The 27,047-nt window shown below is 54.7% G+C and overlaps 7 protein-coding genes across 7 annotated transcripts; 3 read left to right on the top strand and 4 right to left on the bottom strand.

Moving 5' to 3' along the window:
* Positions 1 to 6,306: 6,306 nt before the first annotated feature.
* Positions 6,307 to 7,718, bottom strand: SPSK_01143 (ornithine--oxo-acid transaminase; the record flags this gene model as incomplete). Its single annotated transcript, XM_016728074.1, has 2 exons — positions 6,307 to 7,146; positions 7,218 to 7,718. 2 exons carry the CDS (start codon positions 7,716 to 7,718, stop codon positions 6,307 to 6,309), a joined length of 1,341 nt encoding a protein of 446 aa, XP_016584191.1.
* Positions 7,719 to 9,060: 1,342 nt separating this feature from the next.
* On the top strand, positions 9,061 to 11,241 carry SPSK_01055 (phosphatidylinositol glycan, class B; the record flags this gene model as incomplete). The annotated part of the gene is made up of 1 exon (XM_016727986.1): positions 9,061 to 11,241. One exon carries the CDS (start codon positions 9,061 to 9,063, stop codon positions 11,239 to 11,241), a length of 2,181 nt encoding a protein of 726 aa, XP_016584190.1.
* A 364-nt stretch (positions 11,242 to 11,605) lies between these two features.
* SPSK_01098 (Major Facilitator Superfamily protein) lies at positions 11,606 to 13,442 on the bottom strand (the record flags this gene model as incomplete). The annotated part of the gene is made up of 5 exons (XM_016728029.1): positions 11,606 to 11,638; positions 11,704 to 12,451; positions 12,512 to 12,614; positions 12,684 to 13,361; positions 13,424 to 13,442. 5 exons carry the CDS (start codon positions 13,440 to 13,442, stop codon positions 11,606 to 11,608), a joined length of 1,581 nt encoding a protein of 526 aa, XP_016584189.1.
* Positions 13,443 to 13,868: 426 nt separating this feature from the next.
* Positions 13,869 to 14,428, top strand: SPSK_01280 (uncharacterized protein; the record flags this gene model as incomplete). The annotated part of the gene is made up of 2 exons (XM_016728210.1): positions 13,869 to 14,148; positions 14,280 to 14,428. The coding sequence occupies 2 exons, from the start codon at positions 13,869 to 13,871 to the stop codon at positions 14,426 to 14,428; spliced, it is 429 nt and encodes a 142-aa protein (XP_016584188.1).
* A 3,955-nt stretch (positions 14,429 to 18,383) lies between these two features.
* On the bottom strand, positions 18,384 to 19,484 carry SPSK_01201 (uncharacterized protein; the record flags this gene model as incomplete). Its single annotated transcript, XM_016728132.1, has 2 exons — positions 18,384 to 19,134; positions 19,207 to 19,484. 2 exons carry the CDS (start codon positions 19,482 to 19,484, stop codon positions 18,384 to 18,386), a joined length of 1,029 nt encoding a protein of 342 aa, XP_016584187.1.
* Positions 19,485 to 20,930: 1,446 nt separating this feature from the next.
* Positions 20,931 to 22,889, top strand: SPSK_01083 (methyltransferase; the record flags this gene model as incomplete). The annotated part of the gene is made up of 1 exon (XM_016728014.1): positions 20,931 to 22,889. The coding sequence occupies one exon, from the start codon at positions 20,931 to 20,933 to the stop codon at positions 22,887 to 22,889; it is 1,959 nt and encodes a 652-aa protein (XP_016584186.1).
* Positions 22,890 to 23,253: 364 nt separating this feature from the next.
* On the bottom strand, positions 23,254 to 25,119 carry SPSK_01094 (wsc domain containing protein; the record flags this gene model as incomplete). The annotated part of the gene is made up of 1 exon (XM_016728025.1): positions 23,254 to 25,119. One exon carries the CDS (start codon positions 25,117 to 25,119, stop codon positions 23,254 to 23,256), a length of 1,866 nt encoding a protein of 621 aa, XP_016584185.1.
* Positions 25,120 to 27,047: the final 1,928 nt, after the last annotated feature.

The raw sequence follows: 27,047 nt of genomic DNA, 5'->3' as shown, positions 1-27,047 counted from the left end.
AAAGAGGCAGCTTCCCACCGAAAGCACAGGTTAAGATGTTGCAGGCAGGGGAGGGTGTGAGGGATTCAGGGTACCAGTGCTGGCTACCTAGGTGACTTGCGGACTTTTGCACCGTATTTTGCTTCGAGCCGCGGTGGAGACCAGGTGGAGTCTGTTTCGTTCTCCAGGTGGGTGCCGTGTTGTTCAGTCCTTGTGGTGTAGTATTCCGTAACACCTGTTGTATTTGCACAGAGGAAGGTCTGGTACGCCTTGGTAAATCGGCGAGGTGAGGCCAGCAAGCGGAGCTTGGGGGCGTGAAAGCGTGACCAGCTGCAGGCGAGCCGTCCAGGGCTGTGCAGAGAGAGAGCAAGAAGACAGCAGGGAGAAGGCAGACGAGCTCCGAGAAGTGCGGAGGTAGCTCGAGGTGACTGAGATGTCTCGATGGTTTAGGAAGACGACCCGTTGATCGATGTGAGATAAAGAAAGGAAGGAAAAGTGAAAAGATCCTGTTGAGAGTCGAAGAAGAAAGCGCAAGTGTTAGTCTAGCATAATTCCATAATCACGGGAGTCCAGAAAGTGGTCGTGCCTCGTTAGTCATAGATGGGTTGGCAGGGGTCATGAAAGGCGGCGGCGGATGCAGGGCGCGATGGCGGGTGGAGACAGGGTCATAGGGGTGTTGGCTGCAGTGACTCCATAGTAATACAATCAGTTGGGGGCAGATGATGGTGGTGGCAATGGGTTGTGTTTTGAGAGGGGCCGTAGACTGTGCAAAGATATGAAGATGCACAGTGCATACAGATCATTGGCGGTCGCCGAATACAGTGTGCAAATGGCTGATTGTAGCGAGTACTGTGCTGGAAGGCGGAATGCTGCAAGGGCGTTTTCGACTCGACTTGCCTTTGTTTAAGACGGATAGAGAACGTAGTCCGTAGGTCAACTTGTAGGGAGGTTGCTCCAAGCGCAAGCGAATGACTCAGAGCAAAAACCAGGAGGATGAGACGAAGGATAAGTAACGTAAACAGAAGGGCGTAGAAGAGATGCTTAAGAATACCACGAGATGGCGAGCAGGATGGAGAGGCGGAAAGGCCAGAGGTTGGCGATGTCGGTGGAGGATGGGAGAAAGAGAGGTTGAAAAGAGGACGAGGAAGAGAAGACGATTGGAACCGAGAAGGCCTCGACAATAAGAGGCAAGAGGACAAAAGAAAGAAGAAATGAACAAGGGCAGGAGCGACCAAGGAGAACAAGACAAAAAGGGCAGCCGTTCGCAGTCTCGAGATAGGAAGCGCTGGGTGAAAGCATGCGCGTGATGGGGCAGGGAGCAAGTGGTTGTCGCTTGCGCGGTCAGTTGCAGTCACAGGTCTGATAGTGCAAGAGCGACGTCGCAAAGCCCAACAAAGCAAGTGCTGGAGCAGATCAAAGAGGAAAGGGGCAACCCGAGGCGCTGGGCGATAAGTGGGCATGTGGGCTCGGTGGGCTTTGCTCTTGCTAACGGATAGTGGAGTGGGATAAGACGGAGTGCCGTGTTAGCGCAAGTTGCGAATGCTAGAATGCGCGAGCCACCAAAAGCACGCTCACGCACGATGGCGATGGCGAGCGGCAGTGACGGGATTTGGCAGGCGGTTGTTGTCAGAGGGAAGCGTCGGTGGGGGCTTAGGGATGTCCAGCCAGGCCATTCATGGCTAATGGTCTCGATGCCTGGCGTACCGCGTCAACATCAACCAAATCCCTGGCGAGTCTTGGTCAGACCATTCACACCACTACAGTGCGCAAAACAGTGGAGACGTTTCAACGGTTGAAGTGCCCAAACAGTGAACAGAGGTGGCCCCGCGTGTGTGCGTTTCTACGACGTAATATTTGGAGCAGAGTAGCACCTCAGGACCACAGATACACGTACCAGCTGAGGCAAGTCCGGTTGGGGCGCTACCAAAACCACTGTTTGCATGCGGTGTCTAGACGCTCGACGTCGTGTGGCCTGGTCGCCTGTGCCGTGTGCTTGGTTTTGAGGGGAAGAGGGTGCTCGTGATCATTACCTTTTAGTGCCAAAATTACCGTTATGTGCCAGAACGGGGAAAGGTAGAGACCCCAGAAACAGGAGGCAAAAGACAGGGCCCAGTCAGGCTAAGCTCCTTTGGAAAGCTTGAGGCCAGAGCAGACAAAGACACACAAGGGGACAATGAAAAGAAACAACGATGACGACAATGTCCAAGCCATCGCGTTGCAATCAGCCCATTGCAAGAAGCAATTCAGATTCCAAGGGTAGGGGTAAAGGAGCTCTGTGGTGAAGTTGCTCGAGGTGTCTCAGTGTTGGCTACAGTGCTGGCGCTGTGTGCGCACTGTAAGATTCAAGTCCTATGTCGCAGGTGGTCAATCGGCTGGTTTTGCCAAATTTAGTGGATGCTCACCCGCCGAGCCTGCTAACGATGGAATGTTACAGGGCAGCATGAGCATCGTTTTGCAACACCACTTTTTCTTAATGTATCATATTGTCTAAGTGCCTTCTTCGACATCTCGTTGCACACACATCCGACGCTTATTAACGAATCAACAGTCGTTGCGTGTTTTTTTGGTTGTTTTGTAAGGTTGCTTTTCCTCAAGGCGGGCAATATTGTTATGCAGTAAATCGTACCGGAATGGACAACTGTATATCAGTCCGAAGGGAAGTAGAGATGACGCCCCTTCAATCGACAGCCCCAGTACTCAATCACTATGGGTAGCTGCACCGATTTGGTGCAGCAAAGCGCAATACGTACATATATCACTGCAGGTTTGTTTGCACACATTGCATGCCGACACATCGGACTTGGGTTCTCTTGTTTCTCTTCTCTTTATTTTTCCGATTCCTCTTTTTGTTTCGACTTTGCAATCAATAAATCCATGCTGTGCAGCTGAGGAGCTGCAACTCTGTAGCGGTGGCCGTCGACTGTTGTCTCGCTCTTATTTTCTTGTTATGTAAGAGAAGTTATGCAAGACAAGGTCATCCTAGGCACGAGAGCGGAGAGGGTCCAGGGAAGCCTACTCCGTACTGCGACCAAGACTGTGCCTTCCCAGCGGCCAGCCTAACTGTCCAGCCATAACAGTGTGTATAAATTCGTCGGAACATGATAAATCTCCCACACTCACTTTACCTGACGCTGCTGTCGCCGTACCTCATCCAGGCCATGCCCTTCATCCTTGCGACCATTCTGACCATTCACGTTTTTCGCCGAAATAGCCCCTAAACGTTTCTTCTACTCCGTTCTCCTTTCCATATCACCGTCTCCTGTTCTCTCTTATCTCTATCCCCCTTTTCCATCACTTTCACAGTCTAAGACAACTAGGCCAGGAGAACACATCCTCTGGCAGAGACCAGAGGACGGAGTAGCGTGTTTTGCTATCTCATAGTGCCCGTATAGCCTATGATCTTGGACTGTTTCTGGCGTCTCGTCCATTGCAGGATCACATTCGGGTGGACAGTATCCCATTTGCCAGCTTGTTAACGTTGACGCTCCTTTCCCAATCAGGCAAGAAGTAAAGAGCCATGCATTCGCGTTGACACAAGCGACCGACTGCTTATCTCACTGTCTCTCTCTCTCAGTCTCATAGTCATGTCGGGCCATCTGCATGTGCGAGAGCGAGAGAGGAGCCTCACATTTTACGAGCAACCTGGCTCCGTTCGCACGGTGTGCATTGTGCATCAATGTCAACGCAAAGTGTGCCACCCGGAAAGCTTGTGGATATGGGACAGTGCGTTCCACCTTTTGGTTTGAGATGTTTTCTGCCCGTATCCCTCAACCGCCCCATCCACTTGTACTGTTTCGGTGAGGCCGGCCGTAGGACTTTGAAGACTGGGATACCGTAGTGCTCCGTCTCTCGCTTTCCCTCCTTCGTGCGAGGAGTTGCTCACCTCCAAGAAGGCGTGGCCTGGCCGCCCCGTTTTGAGGGTAATACCTGCGCCTTGCCGCGTTCAGCCCGGCCCAGAAGCCGTCTAGAACGCTCCAGTCTTCTTCCACTAATACGGACAAAGAGCATGCCAATACAGCGGTCTACGACATCGGTACACCGAGTTCGCCAAAGTGTTTTTATACAGGTCTGAATCTACATACATTGCCCCGTCAGTCCCTGTAATACTGGTGGCCTAGCCCATCGCGAAGCAACGCGCAGGGTCTAGCTAGGTTCCTGCCAGGCTTCAACTCAGACTACACAATTCGAGAGGCCAGGTCGCAACTGTTGCCTGGTTGTGTGGAGATGATAAGAGATTTGACTTTCCAGGACGATAGCTCAGAAACCTATTCTCATCAAGCCGCAGGGCTGGGGCGCCTGATCCATTTAAGTGCATCCACAACAACGTTCAAGACATGCGAAAGACTGGGGCGCTCGCATCGTCCCCGCCCGGCATCTAGGACGTAAGTATGTTGTACTCCGTGCCTCCTAGCGCACGACAGGGGGACCCGCCTCCAGTATTTCTGTGGAGTGACTTTTTCAAGCATTCCTTCATTTCAAGCGTCCAAAACAAGGCGAATATTCAAGGTAAAAAGCATCTTCGTATGGCGAGAGGAGACAGAGACTGCGACAGATGGACGCAAGGGATGGGGTTCCATAAGAGAGTTCTTGCGGCGCCCCAACGACTATTCTGTACATTCGTACTACTGTTTCTTTATCAACTTTCCCACCGCCTTGAGCCTCTGCAGCCAACAGTGGCCACACCGCCTTGAGATGAATGGCCGCCAAAGGGAGAACTGTGTGTATCCCATGCCCAGTCCAGGTTGTCCGCCTTGCTTTTTGACGTTTGACTTTAAAGTCAGTGGAGTGGAGACAATGTGCAAGAAAGGGGCGTTTTGAAAAGTGACAACAGGCATACCCCGTTCCCCGTACAAGAAGGCGGTTCGATAAACACAAACGTGCGTTCGCCTCTGTTTTGTGTTTCTGTATTTTGCCCTTTTTCTGCCGTTCTTATTCCTGCTCCAGTCCGGTGAGCAATCCAAAAAGAGCGTCGTAGGTGCAAAAAAGGCGACCTCATCTGACACTACCCACCATGAAAAGGCCGAAGGAGGAAAAAGGTGTGAGTGGATAATCTGTGTGTCGTGTGTGGGGGGAAAGATACCAAAGATGAGAGATGAGGAGTCAAGCGGATGAATGCAAGAATAGAACGAAGAAGTGAATAGGCCAAAATGCAAAATAAATGGGGAAAAAGAGGGAAAACGAAGCGAGACGTAAACAAAATGCCGACTGGTTTGTTGCGTTTAGACATGGTAGCCTCACATGTTGAGAGACAGTGGATGATTGGACAGATGAGCAAGACGATGGTGCTGGATGGGGGGCCTCAATAGACAGACATTGGACGTCTGTCCGTGCTGAGGGTGTGGAGTGGGCAGCCTGTGAGTTCGTCCGTTTCGGGACTCTGAAGCAGCAGAGTGTGCATGCACGAACGCCGTCAAAATGCGGTAGCCTATGCCCTGAGAGGGGGGGGGGGAAAGGACACCGACGATCAAAACAGGCAGATATCATGAGAGACCGATGGAAGAACAGGCCAAGAAGAAAGTTGTTCAAAGACGCATAGCATATCCAAATCCCAGATTGCTGCCCCCAGTATTGAAGCGAAGAGGAACGAACAGAAAACTCGGCACCCGGAGCCATCTGCTCTCCAGACGAGATGAGACCAAACAAGTCAGGGACCGAGAAAAAGTGGCAGCGTAAGATCCAGGGTCCCTGTTAAGCACGAAGTGCATGTATATTTTCGTCGCATCTGCATACTCTCTTTGGCTACAGTCGTACTAGCGCTGGCATATACATCCCCCCTCATTCCTAAACGAGCACTTCTACCGTGCCGTGCCTCCAAGCATCTGCTCTTTCAGATGCCTGCGCAAGCACTTGACAGGAATTCAGAGTCATGAAACACATACGGAGTACAATGGCCGACTTACATGCGGGAATATGGTATGTAAAAGCCGTTGCAAAGTGGGTGTGCACACTACTCTTTGGTCGCATCGTTCGTGTTGACAGGAAGATGCGGTTGTATGGAGTCTTGAATGTGGCAATTCACCTTTTCGTATACATAACTTTTTATATTTATATGGTTTAAACCCGTATCTAATGTAGTTGAAGAATATGCAAGTCCATGTAGCTTCTGATCTTTTGCAGCGCTAGGTGCCATGCCGCACGATATACCTCTATGTTTATCTTTATGAAATTTTGTTTTTGGATGCTTGCAGTCTTGTTACCCACTTCCTGGCCTCAATAATAATAATGATAATTCCGCGTGATGCCTATGCATGCACCTTTTCGATATTAATACTAGGTGTTTTATTGTTTCCATTCCAGTTTCATCCCATTGCACAAAAATGACCTATTTTAGTGGCCTTCCGCCTTGGCGGCCGTCGGCAGCTCCTTGAGCGCCTCGCCGATGACCGTCAGCGCCTTCTGGATCTCCTCGTCCGTGATGACCAGAGGCGGCGCGAAGCGGATGATGTTGCCGTGCGTCGGCTTGGCCAGGACGCCCTTCTCCTTGAGCAGCAGGCAGAGGTCCCATGCCGAGCGGCCATTGGACTTGCTCTCGTCAATGACGATGGCGTTCAGCAGGCCCTTGCCGCGGATGGTCTGCACCACGGGCGAGTTGAATGCGGCCACGCCATCGCGGAACACCTTGCCCAGCTTCTCGGACTGTGCCACCATGTCGTGCTCCTCGACCAGCTCAAGCGCACGAATCGACACAGCGCAGCCGAGCGGGTTGCCGCCGTACGTAGAGCCGTGGGTGCCAGGTTCGACGACCAGCATGATGTCGCGGGACGCGAGCACGGCACTGACCGGGTACATGCCGCCCGAGATGGCCTTGCCCAGCGTCACCATGTCCGGCTTGATGTCAGCCCACTCGCTGCACAGCATGCGCCCAGTCCGCGCAATGCCCGTCTGGATCTCGTCGCAGATCAGCAGAACGTTGTGCTTCTTGCAGAGCGCATGCACGCGTGGCAGGTAGTCGTCGTCGGGCACGACCACGCCCGCCTCGCCCTGGATGGGCTCGACGATGAATGCCGCCGTGTCCTTGCCGTGTGCCTCGAAGCACGCCTCGAGGTCCTCGACGTTGTTGTAGCGGATTGGCTTGCCGGTGGACGGCACAATGGCGCTGACATTGGGCACGTAGGGGCCGTAGTTGTCGCGCGACTCAGGGTCGGTCGAGAGGGAAATGGCCGTCATCTGGGAACAGAACGAGTTAGCTTTGGTGCTCCCACATGCCCCAACTTTGATTTGGGGGGCCATTGGCTTACCGTCCGGCCGTGGAAGTTGTCCGCGGCACCAAAAACCAGGGCCTTGCCCTGCTCCACCTTCTTGACGCGGTACGCCCACTTGCGTGCGATCTTGATTGCCGTCTCAACGGCCTCGGCGCCCGTGTTCATGGGCAGGACCATGTCAAAGCCAAATGTCGCCCGGATCTTCTCGGCCCATACGGGGAACACGTCGTTGTAGAAGGCACGCGAGCTGAGCGTCAGGCGGCCGGCCTGCTCGGTTAGGGCCTTGACGAGCTCGGGGTGGCAGTGGCCCTGGTTGACGGCGCTGTAGGCCGACAGGAAGTCGAGGTAATGCTTGCCCTCAGGGTCCCAAACGTTGACGCCCTGAGCCTTGGCAAACACGACCGGGAGGGGGTGGTAGTTGTGCGCGGCGCAAGCATCTTCGGTGGCAATGGCCTGCTTGGTCGACGAGGCGTGGAAGCGGCTGTTCGAGCCTGAGCCGTCAGAGACGAGGCTCGTGTTGTCTGCGTGGGGTGCCATTGTTGCAAGAGGAAGAGCGCGTTGGTGGCGAAAATGGAAGCCTGTAAGAAAGGGGAAAGGAGAATGCAAGCTGTTATCGAAGAGTGTATCGACTGACTACGGGGTATATGATGACGTTGATGTGTGCGTGTAACGGCCAATTGGGGTATCTTGACGCCAAAACGAAGAGAAACAAGAGCAGAGAAGAGAGGACAGGAACGGCGAAGAAGGAACCGGCGAGTGGGGATGTAGATTGTATAAATAGGGAAGTTGGACAAGGAGGCAAGAGCGATCGAACGAACAAAGCCGAACGGCCACAAACACGAGTGAACAAGGAACTGCGTTATGGCCACGCCGACTGCTCGTTGGTGGGTGTTGACACACAGAAACACCTGGTCACGGAGGCTATCTGTCGACTAGTCGCACCGTACTCCGCAGCCAAAACTTTATCTAAACCCCTAAGTGCAGGTGTAGCCGGCTGGATGGGTCGACGAGCTTCTCCACAGCGAATAGCAATGCAGGTAAAATGTATGAAAATAAAATCAGCAATGGGCAGTGCCAGGGTGGACCAGAGACCCCTAAACTGCCGCTCGTGCTTTCCCACAATTGCTGCGTGTCGTGCCTTCCAACCTTCCTTTCTCACAGGATGACCGACGTCACTTAGTGCCAATGCCGAAGGAAAGCGGCTGGTGAACGGACGGACGTTGCAGACAGCCGCGAAACAGCCTGGTCACGAGGCTGGTTTCTTGTGTTGGCCAATGCTAGCCTGCTTGCTATCGGGACAGCACTCGTATACCATTGAAAGAGAAATTGCTTTCCCTCGCCGATACTGCAAAGAGGCCATCGTCATAGGAGATGTCCGCATCAGTTTCCTAATCACTCTTGCCTTCCGTGAAATTACGTGCCGGTGCTGGAGCAAGTGCGATCGAATGCCCCGCCATTGCACCGTGGAATGCTTAGGATGACTAACCACACCTGCACTACACAGACACAGTGTTAAATTGTAGCACTGTATATTACACTGTTTCCAAAGCTAGCATGGCTGGGGCCTCATTTGAGCTCTATGCAGACCTATCAATTGTCCCACGTTTTGAAGCTTCATCAGCGGTGGAGATTCGACAAGGCGGCCAGTTGGCGACGACGACAATTCTAACCCCTTTAGATCACCGTTGACAATATTTTCCCAGCCCGTGTCGCAAAACGCCAGCGTACAAAAGATATGGAGTAACCCGCGTGTCGCGTGTCTTCTTGGCTTTTTCTTGGAAGCCTTCTTACATCTATCCCTTTTTGTCCTTTTGCCGTTCCCACCGCCAAACGAGCCCTGACAAAGCCCGACGTGCGCGGTAAAGAATCGACCTGGACGATGGCGCCTCCTACATCAAACACAGCCCTTGTGGGCAGCGGGGACTCGGCGCGGCCCGCTGCCAAGCCCTCGACCGTGCACATACCGTCCAAAGAGCAGCTCGAAGCCAATTACAAGATCGCCGCCGCGGCCGCGGCTGGCACGCTGCACCGCGAGGTTGCCGACGCACAGTCGACGGACATCTTGTGGGCGCTGGTGGCGCTGCGCTGGATTGGCGCCTTTACTGTGCGCACGTTCTTCCAGCCGGACGAGTACTTCCAGGCCCTGGAGCCGGCGTGGCAGCTGGCCCACGGTCCCGCGAGCGGCGCGTGGATCACCTGGGAGTGGAAGCACCGGCTGCGCGCGTCGCTGCACCCGGTTCTCTTTGCGGGTGTCTATGCCGGGCTGGAGTACGTGCTCGGCCTAATCAACCTTGTCGGACCCCTGCGTGCCTATGTTGTGGTGGCTGCTCCTGGTCTCGTTCAGGCCGTTTTTACCGCGACCACCGACTTCTACGTGTGGCGCCTCGCCAGCCAGCTGTACGGCCGTGGACACAACGCGGCATGGGCTGCCTTTTGGCTCTCCGTGGCCAGCCCGTGGCAATTTTACTGTGGTGCACGCACGTTCAGCAACGGCCTCGAGACCACGCTGACCGCTGCCGCTCTCTCCTTTTGGCCATGGCAGCTGCTGGCCGGTGCCGTGAGCGACAAGCCCGTGAGCGAACTGTTGACCAATGGCGGCATCCGTCGTCTCCGTCTCTCGCTCGTCCTCGCCGCGACCGCTGTCATTTTGCGGCCAACGAACATTCTCATCTGGTTGGCCTTGATCACCGTCACTGTGACGCGCCTGACGTTGGACGGCGGCTCCTCGTTCCTGGGTGCCGGCGTGGTTGGCCGTCTGCTCTTGGAGGCAATTGGTTCTGGCAGTCTCGTGTTGGGCGTGTCGGCCCTGTCCGATCGTCTCTTTTATGGGGCCTGGACGTTCCCGGCATACACATTCCTCGACATCAATCTGACACAGGACGTTGCCATTTTCTACGGCAGCAGCCCCTGGCACTATTACTTGTCGCAGGGCCTGCCCTTGCTCACCACCACTGCACTTCCCTTTGCGCTCTACGGATTGTACGATTCGCTTGTTGCGGGTCCTGCGACCAAAGCAACCCCGGCCAAGGCCGTCAAGGCCGCCGACGGTGCGAATGTGGACCCCACCCGCCGCGCCAATGCACGCAAAGCGCTCTCGTTTGTTGTCGTGGCTACCGTGTCGTCGCTGTCGCTCATCGCTCACAAGGAGGTGCGTTTTATCTACCCGCTTCTGCCGGTCCTGCTGGTGCTGGCTGCGCCGCATGCGGCCGCATTCTACTCCACCGTCGTCGCCACGGCACCCAAAACCGCCGCCGAGGCCACGACTACCACGACGCTGCGCCACAAGCGCGTGCTGTGGGGCGCCCTGGCCGTCAACGGTCTTCTGGCCGGCTACCTGTCGCTCCTCCACCAGCCCGCGCCCTTGTCGGTGCTGACTTTCTTGCGCACCGAGTACGAGCGCATCCACCACGACTGGCTCGAGATCCCGTCCGGCGAGCTGCCGACGTACGACGTGTACCCCGACTCTTTCGCCTCGGCGGCCTCTGCGTCGACAGCCTCTGATGGTGACGGTGACGAGCTGTTTGCGCTGTTCCTGACGCCCTGCCACTCGACGCCCTGGCGCTCCCACCTGGTGTACCCCGGCCTGCGCGCCCGTGCGCTGACCTGCGAGCCGCCCCTGGACACGGCACCCAAGTCGGCGGAGCGCGCCGCGTACCTGGACGAGGCGGACCGGTTTTACGCGCCGATCAAGGTCGAGGGCGCCAGCCTCTCTCAGCAGAGCCAGTTTCTGTCCTCCGAGCTTTGGCCGCTGACGAAGGAGACGGGCAGAAAAGGGGTGACCCGCAGCGGTGAGATCCCGCGGTACATTGTCGGGTTCGAGGGCATCGAAGGCCTGCTGAACCACTTTTTCGCTTCCGAGGACCCGCTCACGGGCGGTGCGGGCCTGGGTGTGCGGACGCCGCTGCACCGTGCGTGGGTCGGATGGAACGGGTTCTTCAACGAGGACGCTCGCCGATCTGGCTCGCTGATTGTGTGGGACACGGGCGTGTATAGCAACGCGAGCCATCCGGACTCCGAGCGTACGTACGACGAGATGTTCCGGCCGCAGAAGCTCATTTAATGAGAGACAGGGTGTAAGGGTGAAATTGAACTGTGTAAGATACAATGGCATGGCATGCAGCGCGCAATACACATTAAAGCATATATTACTTGTACATTCTACTTTTGTTATTTGCACCACTTGAGAAACAATATTATTTACTGTAAACTCGTTTCATTAGCACAATTCAACCTCTTTGATTGCTACTCTATGCTCTAATATTCGGCGAACCTGAGAATTGATGTGGTTCGCCTACTTTCCAATTCACCTTGTTCCACCTTGAGATTCCACAACCTCAGAAGGGTATAATAGTTTTCTTTCGTCATCATCGACAAATCAAAATATCGATACAACTAACCAAATTCCATCCACATTACACATACCATTACAGCATATAGCGGAAGTCCGGGTTCAGGTCCTAGAGATGGTGTTAGTTGATACACTGTACAATCGAATGTAGCATAGGTAGAAAGGAAAACTTACACCGAGCTCAGTCTTCTCGTACTCGGTCATTCCAACGTCGCGCACGGCCTTTTCACGTCGGCGGTTCTCCATCACCAGTGCGGCAAAATATAAACAACACGAGATGGCGCTGATCAGGACAAATCCGATGCAGATGGCGTAACCTTTGGTAAACTTGGGCGCGTCCGTGGAGATGAAGCAGTAGGTGGCGATGATGCCGCCAATGTTGCCGAAACCAATCTGCCAGGCGACGCCAATAGCACGGCGGTGGTGGCCGCCCAGGTTCATACTAAACCAGCACACAATAACGGGCATCGCAGAATAGGTACCCGCACAGATGAGAAACAGGGCGGCGTATTCGGCGTGCAGGTTGTCGTGGATGGCCAGCAGCATCGAGAAACCGGCAATGGGCAGGCAGATGGGGCCGATCGTGAACAAGAAGCGGTGACGGGTCTTGTCGGAGAAGTAGGCGACGATCATAGAGAAACCAAAGGCAGTGGCCCAGGGCGGGACGGAGTGCAGCTGAGTCTGGATGGGGCCGTAGTGGTAGGTGGCGATAATGGTCGGGCTGAAGAAAGCGTAGCTGTAGGCGGGGACGATGAGGCCAAAGTACATGAAACCACCGAGAATAATCTTGTAGTCGCGCAGAACGGTCAATATATCACGGAAAGTGACCTTGCGCTCGGCGGCGTTGTTGCCCTGGTCGGCACGGAGGCGAGCCTTGAGGTACTCACGCTCGTCCTCGCGCAGCCACTTGGCCTGCTCGGGGCTGGATCGGTGTTAGTCGTCGAAGATATTTTGAGGATAAGTGATATTGGCGAGAGCTTACAAAGACGGGAAAGTGAACAAGAAGATAAAGCAGATCAGAAACGAGACGCTACCCTCGAGAATGAAAATCCAGCGCCAGCCTCTGTAGCCACGAAGTTTGTCCACTAATTAAGAGTTAGAGACGTCCGAAGTCCTTAAAAAGGGAGAAGCCAGGAGCCGGTAGAAGAGCTCACTCTTGCCAATGGCCGAGGCCAGGAGGCCACCGAAAGCGCCAGCGAGCGAAGTGGATGAGAAGAAGAAGGAGTAGCGGCGCTGGGCGTCCTCGCGACGGTACCACATGCCAAGGAGGTAGAAGCAGCCTGGAAACATGCCGCACTCAAACAGGCCGAGGAAGAAACGCGTGGCCAGAAGACCGCCGTAGTTCTGGACCAGTCCCTGGAACACGGTGACAGCAGCGAAGCCCATGCCACAGCAGCTTAGCCAGACACGCGGTGAGAAGCGCTTTAGCATGATGTTGGACGCAAGCTCAAAGACAACGTAGGGCACGAAAAAGATGGTCAGGGCGGTGTTGTACTGGACACCAGACAGCTGGAGGTCATCGGCGAGATAAAAGACCTTGGCATTCGCGATGTTGATACGGTCGAGGAAGGCGACGAGGTACAGCAGAGCGAGGAAGGGCACGACGCGTAAGTCGATGCGGCGCATCAGCTTGGCGTGAGTAGTATGCGGCGGAACGGGGACGTTGAGCTCGTCGACAGTGCGGCCAGCGGCATTAGGGCTCGCGTCGCGGATGCCATGGGCCTCAATGACGCCGATGTTGTTGCCATGCAGGGCGGCATTGTTATCGATGTCGAAGGCGCTGGTGCCTTCTTTGTTGCCATAGCCATTGTCTTCCGGCGTTGGCGGGGGCGCTTATGTATACTGTTAGAAGGAGTTGCGGGCATCCATACAGGCCAAACGAGAGAGGACTTACACCTCTTAAAAAATCCCATGTTGATAGCTCCGCAGGTGGCGGTGCTGGTTGCAGAAGTACAGGACTGCCAACAGTGGATAGGCTGAGAAAGACGGAGGGGGAAAATAGGAGAAAGAAAGCAAAGAAGCGGAGGACGAGGGGAGATGAAAGAAAAATAAGAAAATGAGCACGGATGGAAAAAAAGCACCAGTGATCGACGTTACTCCAAAAACCCAGAAGACGGTTTGTGAAGCGAGCCTGGCGACGGGGGCGGCGTTGCAATATATGGAGTTAATTAAGGTGTTTCCGTCGCACAGGAGAATTAATGGACCGCGTGGCGCCCACCTAGACGATGCGCGTGTGTTCCCTGGATGCTGGTAAGCAGGGGGCGGATAAAGGATGGATGCTGTCTTGAGAAGAAAATGAGAAGAAAAAGACAAGGTGGGAAGCACATGAGAGATCGAAAATGACCAAGACGAGGAAAGGTCAGACTCGGAAGGTGCGTTATGTACAGGAAGGCAAGGGGCAGCACAGGGCAAGGAAGGGGCACGATATAAACAAGCTGTGGTCGGGGAAGGAGCCCGCAAGAAAGCCAAGAGAGTGCCTATGCCGGACGAGAGAAAAGAAAGCGAAGTGTCACTGGGAAGGGGGGAGGGGGACGTTCGATGGAAAGACCGTTGCCAGCAGGATGCGGAGGCGCGATGTGGAGAGAAAAGGCGAAGAGGTGCTAGCGAGAAAGGAAGGAGGTAACAGGCAAGGTGCACGGCAAGGTCGAAGGAAATGGTATTAGAAGTAGAAGGGACGATGGAGGCCAAAACAGGAAAGGAACCTAGGAGAAATAGTAGTCCAGCAACATAACAACACAACATACAAACAGATACGGACGACCGGATCGCGAGAGGAAAAGATGCACTGCAGCAGAAGGAGGCAGTTGCGTTGCGGAACAGCCGGCGCAGAAAAAAATACCAGGATGTGTGTTGCTGGATGCGTGTGAAGAACCGGGGGAAGGGACTGGAGGAGGAGTGAAAACGTACGGAGTAATACAAGGTGCGTGAACCGTGTCTGGGCTAGTTCGTGACCCCGTGCCTAAGGTCAAGTGTTGCATGTCGCGCTTTCCGGAGAGAGAAGGAGCTGATGTCGATCGGAAGTTGGCGAGGAAGGCGTGTGGGCGGGGAGAAATGTGCCGAGGAAGGAATATGGGGAGGGGAGGGGAGGTTAAAGAGAGGACACGGAAGGACCAGTTCGAAGTCGATTGAGAATTTTGGAAGGAGCCAAGGGATGGCAAAAGGTGTAAGGGAAGAGCTGACGGAGACAGGAGACAAAACTAAAAAGCAAATAGACAAAACGGAAGGGACGAGGGACTCAGCCACGAGATGTCTAAAATGCGAATCACCAAAACAATCGTCCTCGCGAGTCCGGTTTAACTGGCGGGGCGGCAGAGACAACGCTGTCAGACATCGAATGGAACGGCAGGGTCCTGTTTGCATTCGCCTCGTCATAATACGCCGTATTTTGTCCGTGTTGTGCTTGGTCTAACACGTCGATCGCCGCTTTTTCCATGGAGATGACTGCACCCTGCATACGAACGCCTCCAATTTTTGCGGTTCTCCCCAAAGCACCTCGGACTCGGACTTCTACGCATACCAATGAGTCAACATATCCAGTTCACAAATCCCAAGCGACATCGGGGTAGCAGGCGGAGCATTTTGATAGTTTCTGACTCCGTCGTCTGGCCTTTTCTTATACCCAACTCCGTACTGGCCCAAATATATTTCTCTCCTTCGGGCCGTAGCTCGCTCCTTCCTCCTGTTGAAGAATAACCGTCGTTCCATCTTTTGGGCCTCAAATTGCCACTTGTCTTTTCAAATGGTGCCAGCCGGTGATGCAGCACTAACGGAGAGCGGAGGTTAACCACGGACGCATCTTACGTTCCCCACACGATGCACGGCAGGTAGCCCGGGTAGGTCACCGTATGTGGAAAGAACTGGGCCTTGAAAAATTAACCTGTGATCGTGGGCTGGACTTGCCCTCTGGACCCAACTTGCATCCACAATTGCGGAGACGTGCAGCTTTTGGGAGGCTACTTTCGTCAAAATGACAGGGAAAAAAAACAGCGTAGCATTGGGGAAGAAATAAAGCCACCATTGGAGCGCATCATGTGGTGTTGGCTAACGAGACGGACATTCAAAGGGCGAGGCCGAAGGGGCGAGTGTGGCTAAGAGACAAAACGGCCAAGCGTTGGAGAGAAACGGAAACGAAGCAGAAACGCCTAGTCGAATCACATTCTCGACTTGTTCTTTTGCTTCCATGCATCTTGGCTTTCTTGGCTCGCGCTGGATTCTCAGTCTCACCTGCCTATTTCGCCTTCGAAAGGGGCCAGAGCCTCCGGTACTCGGGGTAGAAACAGGTCCTGGTCCACACTTTGGTTTGCTTTAAATTGTTACTGCAGTTCACCGTTTTTTCTGGTCCAATGTGTCTACGTGCAGACAAACGTCGACATGCCTACCGCCAATCCTAACCAGTTCTAATCATCTTTTTGAGGGGTTCCTCCGGTTCTAACAGCTTAGAATTCAGATCGTCCAGGTCCTGATGACCAAGCGTAAGAGTCTGATCATTCTTGTCCGCTCCGTGACACATTGTTCATTCGTCTGCAGTCGTCGTATATGTCTACCGTCCGTCTGACAGACAGTTCTCAAAAGTCAGCCCGCTACAATACGAAGACGGCCCGCCTTGCAACGTGATAACGCTTTTACGAGGGCTGACGCTGATCCATGCTATGCCTTTTTGCAAATTTCCCTAAACGACGTATTACTTTCCGCCACAACACAAGGCTTAATTGCGGCGGCCTCAACTTGGCCCCCAGTTGTCGATCGAGCTTATGTCCGCTGACTGTGCTAAACTGCAGTCCAGCCCAGTATCTCACACCTGTGTTCCGTAAACTCAAAACTTCTGCGGATATCCCGCCGGCCAAAACACACCCGTCTCACTTCCGACCTAAATATCTCATATTTTTGCTCCGGCCCAGTTGACTACCGAAATGCGCGTAAAATTACGATCCCGCTATGTCCTCAATGGGCGACGGACAGTTACAACGTCCGTTTTAGGGCATCTACATAAGACTATCTAGCAATTTTTTGTCGACGACACTCGTATTCTACTCGCCCTCTCCCTCACAAGTCGCCCCACGTCATTGGCCAGCTTTCACAATTTACAAATCGTGGCTGACTCTTCGTCTGTTGTCTGTCACCCTGTGGCTTGCTGGTTAGCCCTCTTCTGGAGTAGCCTCGTTTTGAGCCTCATTTCTTGGCCAGGCGTGTAACGTGCCAGTGGACTTCCAAAGAAAAAGAATTGCGCTGTTCTCCTTCACAAGATGCTGAGCCTTGCTCTGTCAGGAATTATACCGTAATTAAGTCAACCATAGCCTGGCTACCAAACATAGCAGTGACAGACATTTGTCACAAACTAAGACCACTTCCAGCCGGCAACAGGTTTTGCATGCATGTTCATGCATTGGTCGTAAAATGCGATGCAGTACATACGTGGGGACATATTCGGATCTTGGACGATCTGGATAGTGTCCTATAGGTCCATAATGAATAACTATTAGCTAACGAATACTAGGTGGCTTGTTGTAAATATAAATTTCAGGATAGATACTCTTAAAAGTCATCCGAATAGATGTGTATCTTTTCCGTATAATTGTATGTCACGCTGAATCATTTATTGACGTAATCATTTCATGTGCCAGTAAATATGTGGTGTAATCTGGTCAATATATGTTCACGTGAGTTACTACCTCAAGTCCATAGAACGCTGGACACAACCTGTTAAAGAAAACCCATTTATCAAGTGGCAACTGAAGTTACAGGTTTATGAGGGATCTTGACCCAATGGGTGGTCGAATGTGTAACTACCGCTTGAGGGACGGAATCAGATTCAGATCTAGATACAGGCAGATGAACTGGAGGTGCAATTTAAGACTAGCTTAGATACAAGGAAATGAAAGAAGAAAAGAACACGCGGAAACTGGGAAGAGGAGGGAGGGAATGAGGGATCGAAGGACCGGGAAGGGGTGCAGCCGTCATGCATATCCGTAGACCCATGAAGGAGTCTGGGGAGGAGCCTTTGACCTTAAAATAAGCTTAAATTGCGGGAAGGGCACATTAGAGGCAGATCTTGTTCCCGAGACAGGGGAAGGAGGGGAGAAACGGGAATGAATGGCGTTATCTCGATCTTGAGCAAGTGAGGGAAAAAGTGGCGATGCCGCCGGTAGCCGATGGAACCCGCTTTGAAAAGGCTTAAGCCGCGCCAAGAGCTGACATCCGCGTGTCCTCCTGGGACAAGTAAGATTGCAAGAAACGCATAAAAGGAGAGACCGCCTTCTTTTTCTGACTTTTCTTTCTTCCTCTGTTTCCTCATTTTGGCCGTGGTGGTTTGTTAAGTTGATCTAGAGGTCGTCCGTGGACGGGGTCAAATCAACCGGCAAACTTCATCTTCCTTTTCCCTTAATGTAGACAGACCATCGGGTATCAGCTTCTGAGCAATGCAAGTCACTTAAACGGAGTGACCGAAGTGACAAAAGTGGCAATAGGACGTGGAGAAAAGTGGAAAAGAAAATCCGTGTTGAGATGCATGCAAAAATAGACAAAGGTAAACAAGATAAATACAGTAAAGAATGGCTAATGATTCCAATGGACTCCAAACGATACACAAGAGGGGCGCTACTATGAGACCGCTGGAGTGCAGTGGCCCGTCTCCTCAAGCTATTGACTCATTAAAGGTATAAAACAAACGCGCACATATTTTCAACATGCGTCAATCCAAATCCCTCGTCTCGGAGAATCTCCCTGTTGGGGCGCATTGTGGTCGACCAGGAAGAGCAAGCCGACATGGCGTCGGGATCAATTTCTTTTCCATTTCCCACCTGTCATTGGTGCGGAAGAAACGGCGTGGCAGCGTCCTCCAACGCTGCCTCGCCCCGTCACCGGTGCTCAAGCTGCCCCTGTCCCTGCTCCGGCTGCAGATACTGGGGCTGGCCCTCCGTCGGCAGTTCGACCGGTGGCGTCCACGACTCGCCAGATACCTCGGCCATGGGCGTCGACGCACCTGCGGAATAGTAGTATTTCTGCTGCTGCTCGAGCCCCGGCGATGCGCTTGTCGACACTGCTGTGTACGCGATGCCCGAGTGTGGACTGTGTGCAGAGTTGCTGGTGCCGCCGTATTGATTAGCCGCATCGCCAGCGCCGCCGGCGAGTTCTGCACCGTCGGAGAGGTTGCCGTTGCCGGCCGCTGCCCGCCGGTTGCGAATAAAGAGCCAGGCGGCGGCGCCAATGAATGCGACGGCGCCCAGGGCGGCGCCGATGCCGATGCCAGCCTTGGCGCCGGTGCTAAGACCACTGCTGGAGGACGAGGTGCTGCCGGAGTCGCCGCTGGAGCCGCTGCTGCCAGTTGGGCCACTACTGGCGGCGCTGCCGGTATTGGTGGCGGACTTGGAAGATGGCACAGAAGACGTGGACGAGGGGATGTCAGTCGAATGGTAGCGGATCTGGAGGCCAAAGGCGTTGAGGCCCTCGGCATCCGTCACGGTGGACACCACCTTCCCAGCGCCAATGATGTTGGTTGTGTATACAAACACCTGCTTGGTCGACATGACGTACGTACACTGGTCGGTCGAGTACCATGGCCAGTTCGTCTCCGTCTGGCATTGGTAGCCTCTGAACATGTTTAGCGCCCTGGAACAAACAAGACAATCAAACGCAGAGTTGCAAAACGCAACAAACAATGGTGGGTTAATGACAACGTACGTGGGACAGCATGTCGCGCGCGTTTCGGCACCGACGGTGCTCGAGCAGGCCTCCGTGTAGCCCTCGGGACAGACACCTGGCGAAAAGTACTTGGTCGCGCTCCAGCCGGACGGGAAACAGTTGGATACGCTGCTGTCGACGCCGAGGTGGTAGTATTCGCACGGAATGAGACTGGAGCCGATGGCGCACGTTATGCCTGGGTACGGCATTTTGTAGACATCGATTGTGCACGACGGCGACGGCACGAATGTCGTCGTGAGCGAAGGAACGGCCGACATGGCTGCAAAGTTGGGCTCCTGTTAGACCGATTGTACTTCCTTCTCCTTGTTTTACTGCTTTGGAAACGGATGCCGATTGTCGATGGTAAGAAACCGTATCGAATCTGTTCGCGTACCGAACGCGGTCTTCGTGCCAACAATGGCGACAGTGGCGACAGTAGCGACGATGTTGACGATGTTCACGCTATTGATTTGCAATATCTATGTCGACGATGTTGATGATGTTGCCAACAAAAAAAATGTTTTGATATTCTCACAATGTTGAACCTCTCTTCATCTGCAGACAGGTTTCGGAGGAACCAATCTAAAAAACACACCAAACCACGATGCCGACTGATGATAAAAATAAAATAAGAAGAAGAAAAAAAGGATATGGAGGGAAAACAGAGACGCCAAAGCTGCAACACACGAAAATCAAGGAGAGGAAATGAGCGGAAAGGAAATTGCTTCACGCGAAAGGATCATCGTCTCGCTCAATACGCCTGCTAGCGGAGCGAACACAACACGCTCCGTTCCAAGGCACTGTCCACCTTTACTCCGTATGTGAAGGAAGAAACCCAGAGGATCAGAACCTGGCACAAACCAGGGAATCTTACCCTGCCACTCTGCACCACTTCCTACGTCCTTCGTTCTTAGATGCTCTGTTTTGTGGCTTTCTGTTTCTCGGTTGGGCCAGTGGCTGGCATTGAGGCATAGCCTCCGTGTTGACCCCTGGCCGACTCTTGGCCACTCGCCCTCTTGCAGACAATGTGCTTCAGCCCCTTTTTCGCGTCCTGCGCAGGGTTTTGCGTCGCATCCATCATGATCCTTCGCTTCTAGTGCCAAGCCGAAATCAGCACGAGCGACGCTCTTCCCTCTCCTGCCATGCAACATGAGCTGGTGAGGTAGGCGCCAGGCCCACACCTAGGGGCTTTTGGCGTCAATTGGTGGTGCAAAAATACACGTGACACGCCTAGAAAGGCTTAGACTGGCAAGTAGATTACCCACTGAGCCACTGTTTTGCCTACTGCTTATCCACTGATGTCCCCTGTATTGTCCAAATTCTGCAGGTCCTCACCCATAGTGTGGCGTTGAATGGACACTAAACATCATCACTAAAACCAAAATCAAAATACTGTCGTGGCGTTGATAGCCGGACTGCGGATTCAAAATAGACAGCCAAGATATTAAAATAGACAGCATCGCCTCCTCAAGAAGTCGGAAAATAATGGGGCGAACCGTACGACAAGTGCCGTAACCAACAACCAGACGTAATCATACCTTACCTCGCTGAGGATTGACCCTCATATTGTGACATTTATTTTCAAAGTCGAAAGAGGAGTCACGTGCTATCTGTCGTGTAATTATGTAAGCGTAAAATTTATTGGCACCTCTCCAGACGGGCAAAAGTCAACAACATCAGACGCACCACGGCCACCGCGTTATGCTTTTCTAGTCTGGCCCGCCATGTCGCTCTACCACGAGGCTGCCACGGCACTGACGGCCCCGGCTTCGGACGGCGGCAACCTCAAGACGCGTATTTTTGGTCCGCGCAGCAAGGACGCCAAAGACGTGCAGACGGCCAAGGGCAAAGAGGCCAAGGAGAGCGGTCGCCGTGGAACCGGCGTCATCCCACCGGCCCAGATCTATGCGCTCGCCGCCGAGTCGTGCAAATGGAGCGCGGTCCTGAGCGAGGTCATTGACCGTGCCGGCCTGCTCGAGCACGAGCGCCGCGCCCGCCTCACGCCCGTCCTGGCGCTGCTGCTCGTGCACGATTTGCTCGTGGCCAAGAACGGCAATGGCAACATCCAGCTGCCCGCGCACCACGGCCTGCGGGCGGCCGTCGAGCGGCACAAGACGCGGCTGTCGGCCGAGCTGACACGGGCCCGGCTGCGGCGCGGCGCCCTGTCCTTGCACGTGCTGCGCGAGCAGGTGGAACGGGCGGCTGCGGCGTCGGTGTCGACGACGTCGTCGCTGGCGGCGGCGACGCGGTGGGTGCGGGTCAACACGCTCAAGACGACACTGGAGCAGCAGCTGGCGACGACGTTTGCGGGCTATGAGCAGGTCGCTACCCTGCACTCCCTGTTTGCGGCCGACGCCGACGGGCCGCGATTGTATATCGACGAGCACGTGCCCAACTTGGTGGCGGTGCCCTTGGTTGCCGTGCCCGCGTCGTCGTCATCGTCGTTATCGTCGTCGTCTGCTGTCCAGACAGATCTGACCCGCTGCGATGCGTACAAGCGTGGCGCCATCATCTTCCAGGACAAGGCCTCGTGCTTCCCTGCGTACCTGCTGGACCCCGCATCGGTGCCCGGTGGCGGCCACGTCATTGATGCTTGTGCGGCACCGGGCAACAAGACGAGTCACCTGGCGGCCCTGCTGGGCGAGGAGAAGGCACCGACCGACCGCCGCGTGTTCGCCTTTGAAAAGGACAAGTACCGAAGCAAGACGCTGCAGAACATGCTGCAAAAAGCGGGCGCACTGGCCGCCGAGAGCGGTGACGGCGCCGAAGTCGGCATGAGCATCGCCACCGTCGACGCTGGACAGGACTTTTTGAAAGTCGACCCGACGGCCGAGCGGTTCCGCGAAGTGCGCGCCCTGCTGTTGGATCCCAGCTGTTCTGGCAGCGGCATCGTCGGCCGCGATGCTATGCCCGAACTACACCTGCCCAAGGTAGCCAAAGTCATAAGGGGCACGTCACAACAGGGCATGCCGACCGGCAGCGGCAGGAACAAACGGAAACGCGGGGCCGAGGCCGAGACGAAGAAGGGAAAAAAGGAAAATGAGGAAGACATGGGTGACGATGTCCCTGCGGACGCCACGACCGCCCTCGACGACCTCCAAAGCAAGGACAATCCCAAGGCGCGCCTGGCCGCGCTCGCTTCGTTTCAGCTGGCCATTCTGCTGCATGCGTGCTCATTCCCGTCTGCCCAGCGCGTGACCTACTCGACATGCTCGGTGCACGCCGAGGAAAATGAGCAGGTGGTGGTGCGGGCGCTGCGGGCGCTGCGACGAGCGGAGGCTGGACGTTGGCGACTGTTGCGGCGCGACGAGCAGGTGGCAGGGATGCAGGCATGGCCCGTACGGGGTGATCCCAAGGGCGCAGAGAACGTGCCAAGGACTGAGGACGAGGACGATGACCAAGACGAAGACGCAGCGGCTGTGGCCGAGGCGTGTATTCGGTCGTATGCCAACGACGACCGGGGCGTAATGGGCTTTTTCGTGGCGGCGTTTGTGCGAGACGAGGCTGGCGCAGAAGGGACGAAAACAGCAAGTAGGGCACAAGACACAGAACAGTCACCACAAACTAACGGTGAACCTACAAAGAAAAAGTCCAAAAAAGGCCAAGAAAAAGACCAAGAAGGCAACAGGGACGGTTGCTCACCCGCCTGTCGAAGCGAAACAAGACCAGTCGGACGACGATGATTGGGGTGGGTTCGACGATTAGATGCGTTGTGATGGCGACAGATATACTACGGGAGTTCTTTGACATTGATTCACATTTGCATAGCAGGATAGGTATAGACAAAAATGATTTGAAAAGGGTAAAAAGAAACCCTATTTTGAAAAGAAATGGAATTGTACCAAAAAGGCTATAATAAAATACACAATTGGAATTGAAATGGAGAATGAACAAAGAAAAAGTATGCCACATGTATCCAACCAAAGCCGTGAATCGTGGGGATGCGAGAAAAGGATAAAGTAAAAATAAACTAAAGTACAGGACACGAAGTGAAATGGAGAATAAGAATCAATGCATGGCCTCGCCCGCCACACAGCCGACAGGCATCTAGTGACGCCGTGCGTGGGCGTGACGATGCATGTGCTCGCTGCGCTTGGCGGCACCGGCTGCCGAGGCCACGGCAGACGTCCGGTAGGGCGCCGAAGGGGACGAGACGGCCGACGACAAAGTGCAGGCCGTGGCTGTCTGGTAGATGGTCGACGTCGACGTCGAGTAGACGGTCACGGGGACTGTGACAATGGTCGTGGAAATGTCGGTTGGTGCGGCACAGCTGGTAGAGGCGGCCTCGACAGACGAGACTGTGGAGGAGGGGGGAGGAGGACGGGAAGAAAACGCGGAAGAGGACGGAGACGAAGAAGAGGCGGGTGTCACGACAGACGACGAGGAAGGAGGAGACAAGGCAGAGGAAGAGGCCGAGTGCACAAGAGGAGCCGACGACGATGACGAAGACGAAGAAGCCGACGAAGCACCGACAGCAGAAGACGACGAAGGAGCAACCGAGACGGCGGCAACCTGAGACGAGACAACGATGGACAACGCCGAAGGCGAGGGAGAGGGAGAGGGAGAGACAGTGGGAGAAGGAGAGAGACTCTCCGTCTTGGCGTCGGCGTTGGACACGGCGTGGTTGGCGACGACGGCAGGCGACGATGAGGGGGTCGAGGCCTTGGCAGACGGAGGAGCGGCAGCGGCAGCGGCAGACGAAGAAGAGCCAGACTTACGAGAGCCGTAAGCACTCGTCGCACCCGTCGCACCCGTCGCACCCGTCGCACCAGTGGGACTGGCTCCAGTGGCGCTGCCCGTACCGTACTGCCAGCCAAACAGCGGGTTGTTGCCGGGCAACGCCGACAGCACACCGGTGATGTCCTCGGGCGTCGGGTTGGGGATGTTGCAGTTGCCCTGGAGCACCGTCTCGACGCCGGCACACTGGTCCATGCCGGCGTCGCCAGCGTCGCACGTGTCGATAATGTGCTGCAGCACCGTCGTGTCCCAGGCGGCCAAAAAGTCGCCGTGCAGCGAGAAGCCGGCGGCGTCGCCGTTGGACAGCACAAACGGCTGGCTGTCGGCGGCGGCGGGGTCCCAGCGGTCGACAAAGAGGGGCGTGTTCCAGTACATTTCGTAAAAGAGGTGCGGCATGTGCAGCCAGCCCTTGGGGCAGTCCTGCTTGCCGTCGCCGGCGTCGGTCGGGAAGGCCGTGTTGCTCTTGAAGTCGGTCAGCGCCTTGGACGGGTCGTAGCACGAGGGGAAGTGCAGGTCGGCGCGCAGCGGCGAGGCGTAGCCGTCGCACTCGGCAAAGGGAAAGCCGGCGCCGGCGCCCTTATTATTCGTGTCCTGCAGGCCGGCCATGGAGCCGTCGGAGCCGACCGGGTACGAGGGCGGGTCGTAGCTGGAGCGCGGGCAGGTGAATTGGGCGGGCTGGATAGTGCCCTGAGATGGGTCGAGGACGTCGTTGCCGGTGGCCGGGGCCGTCTTGCGCGTGGCGCTGCCGCTGACCATCTGCAGGCCGACTGGGAAGGCCGTGATGTCGTCGTTGGTGGCCTCGAAGAAGTAGTAGACGTTCATGTAGAACAGCGGCACGGGCTCAAAGGAGCCGTTCTTGGGGTCGTGGAAGAAGACCTGCGGCATCCAGTAGGCGCTCTTGTCGCCGGCAATGTTGGCCGTGCTGCACGTCGACTTCAGCAGCGACTCGCCCGTCGCTGAGTTGCCAAAGGCGTTGCCGCCTTGGACGACGTGCACGTGCGACGACGGACCGCCGGGGCTGACAATGGGGTCGGTGCGGCCGATGGTCAGCGGACCGTCGCCGTGGAAGCGCAGGACGGCAAACGTCCGCGAGTCCTTGGCCGAGACGGCCGGGGCGATCGCGGCCAGAGCGGCCACGAGGGCCGCCAGAGATTTGGGGTTAAGGGAGGAGAACATGGTGAGCTGTGTCGAGAACGGACGGCAGAGGCAAAGTCACTGGGACAGATGGAAAGAGACGTGCTGTTCCGGAAGCACAGAATTTGAGAAAGAGAAGACCGTCGGGCGATAAGTAGCGAAAGAAGAACGAAGAACAGGCTGGCCTGTGTACACAGTGAAATGCGTCAAGCTGAAGAAGGAGAATGTATGCACCTGGCAAGATGCAGTGGGCAAGATAGGCCGCAAGGGGAAAGGAATGAAGACGTCGTTCCGTCAAGAAAGAACGTGAGTGTTTTGGTCTCGAGAGAACCAAAAAGCACAGAATAATAAATCAAAAGAGGAGAGCAAGAAGACGAAAAGAAAGGATGACAACGAGAAGCAATGGCACACGAACAACAAAAAGAATGTAAGTTTGAAATCAAAAAACGGAAGGATGGACGAAAGAACGGTGAAGAAGAGGAAGAGAAAGGGGGGGAAGATTCAAACCTACAAAACAACACAACAAACGGACGACGATGCGCCTTTATCTCGAAGTGAAGCGCTCGTCTCGCCGTGCCTCCCGTCGGCCAAACCGTCGATGCAACCTACCAAGGGGCCGGGCCTGCACGGCCTGGACGTTTTCACCCTGGACTAGCCCCAAGCCCTTGGTGAGAGAGCCCTTCGTAGAGTAGCTGTAGGGGCTTGTGGGGTTGCCCGATTGGTGTGTATTCCGGAGTATGCGATTTGCATTCATATTTGTTTTGAGAAAGCATCTACCTTTTCGTCTCGTACACGCCATCTTCACCGAGAACTGCACCTCGTTTTCGTAGATTAAGGGGTGTGCCTGACCTGGCCGCACGAAAACAAGAGGCAGCGTCGCTGGCTCCTGCAATACGATAACCATAATACCGTGAGCTGTGCAACAAGAAACATGTTTTTCGTGGGTAAGGACAGCTGACTGGCAGCGTGCAGATATAAAGGCCCAGAATAATCCGCCCGAATTTGTGTGCATCATCTAGCCACCTTTGTAACAAGCCCACAAAACGTAGTTGGAAAGAAAGAAAATGCTTGAAAATGGGATGGGTCTTCGTCGTCGTCGTCGTCTTCGTCGTTTCCTGACCGAAACTTTGGTGGATGCGTTCCCCTCTTCTCCTGTCCTCCCTGCAATTAAAAGACCGACACAAAACAACACCCCTGGGACCGCCAAACGAACGACCAGTAAAAATCACGATTCGCAGCAGGGTTTCGTGGTGTAAGCTGAGGCGCCGACAATCCGCAGACTGCCGTCGTTGTTTGGTATTTATCCCCGTCTTTTTATGTTGGCGCGTTTCAAAACGTGGTCGTTGGGTCCGGCCACGGACAGGCCCTGCCCCTTGCGGATAGCGTCCCTTTCATACATGCATCCAGGGGTTTGTTGACAGAGGGTGACCACAGCCGCCCGGTCCAGAATGTTCTGGTTTTGGCCAAGCTTATTTTGCAGAACCGCAACAAATCGAGAAATGGGACAATATACGCCGTAATTACGAATTGTTTCTCCAGAATAAAAAATAAGGTTGTTCCGTTTGGAAACCGTCGCTTGGGAGCCTCGGGCCTTTTCCTGTGGGCTATTCTTGAGGGCTAGGCAACAAAATGTTCGTCTCATATTCTCGGGGCCAAAATCGGGGGCCAATATCGGTCCATTTGCGGAGGTTGAGCTCGGCGAGCAGTCAATGCCAACGGACATGGAAGAAGGTGTCACGACGTACTGCCTTCCGGGGATTCAAGATAGGGGCTCTCTTCGACTTGTTTATTTCATACATTGAAATGCAATCCTTTTGTGTTTCCCGTCCTCTAATAGCCCCGATGACTGCAATTCAGTTTTCGCCGACGAGAGGACCTGTTCTCCCGTGGTCCCTTTTCTTTCGTTGTCCGGCTTGCTGTCCATATCCGTACTCTGTACGATGTACATGCAATTACAACATACTCCATCT

Source organism: Sporothrix schenckii (genome assembly GCF_000961545.1).
Source record: "Sporothrix schenckii 1099-18 chromosome Unknown Cont48, whole genome shotgun sequence".
NCBI lineage: Eukaryota > Fungi > Ascomycota > Sordariomycetes > Ophiostomatales > Ophiostomataceae > Sporothrix > Sporothrix schenckii.
The sequence above is the reverse complement of the archived record's forward strand: the minus strand, read 5'-3'. Positions and strand labels throughout refer to the sequence as shown.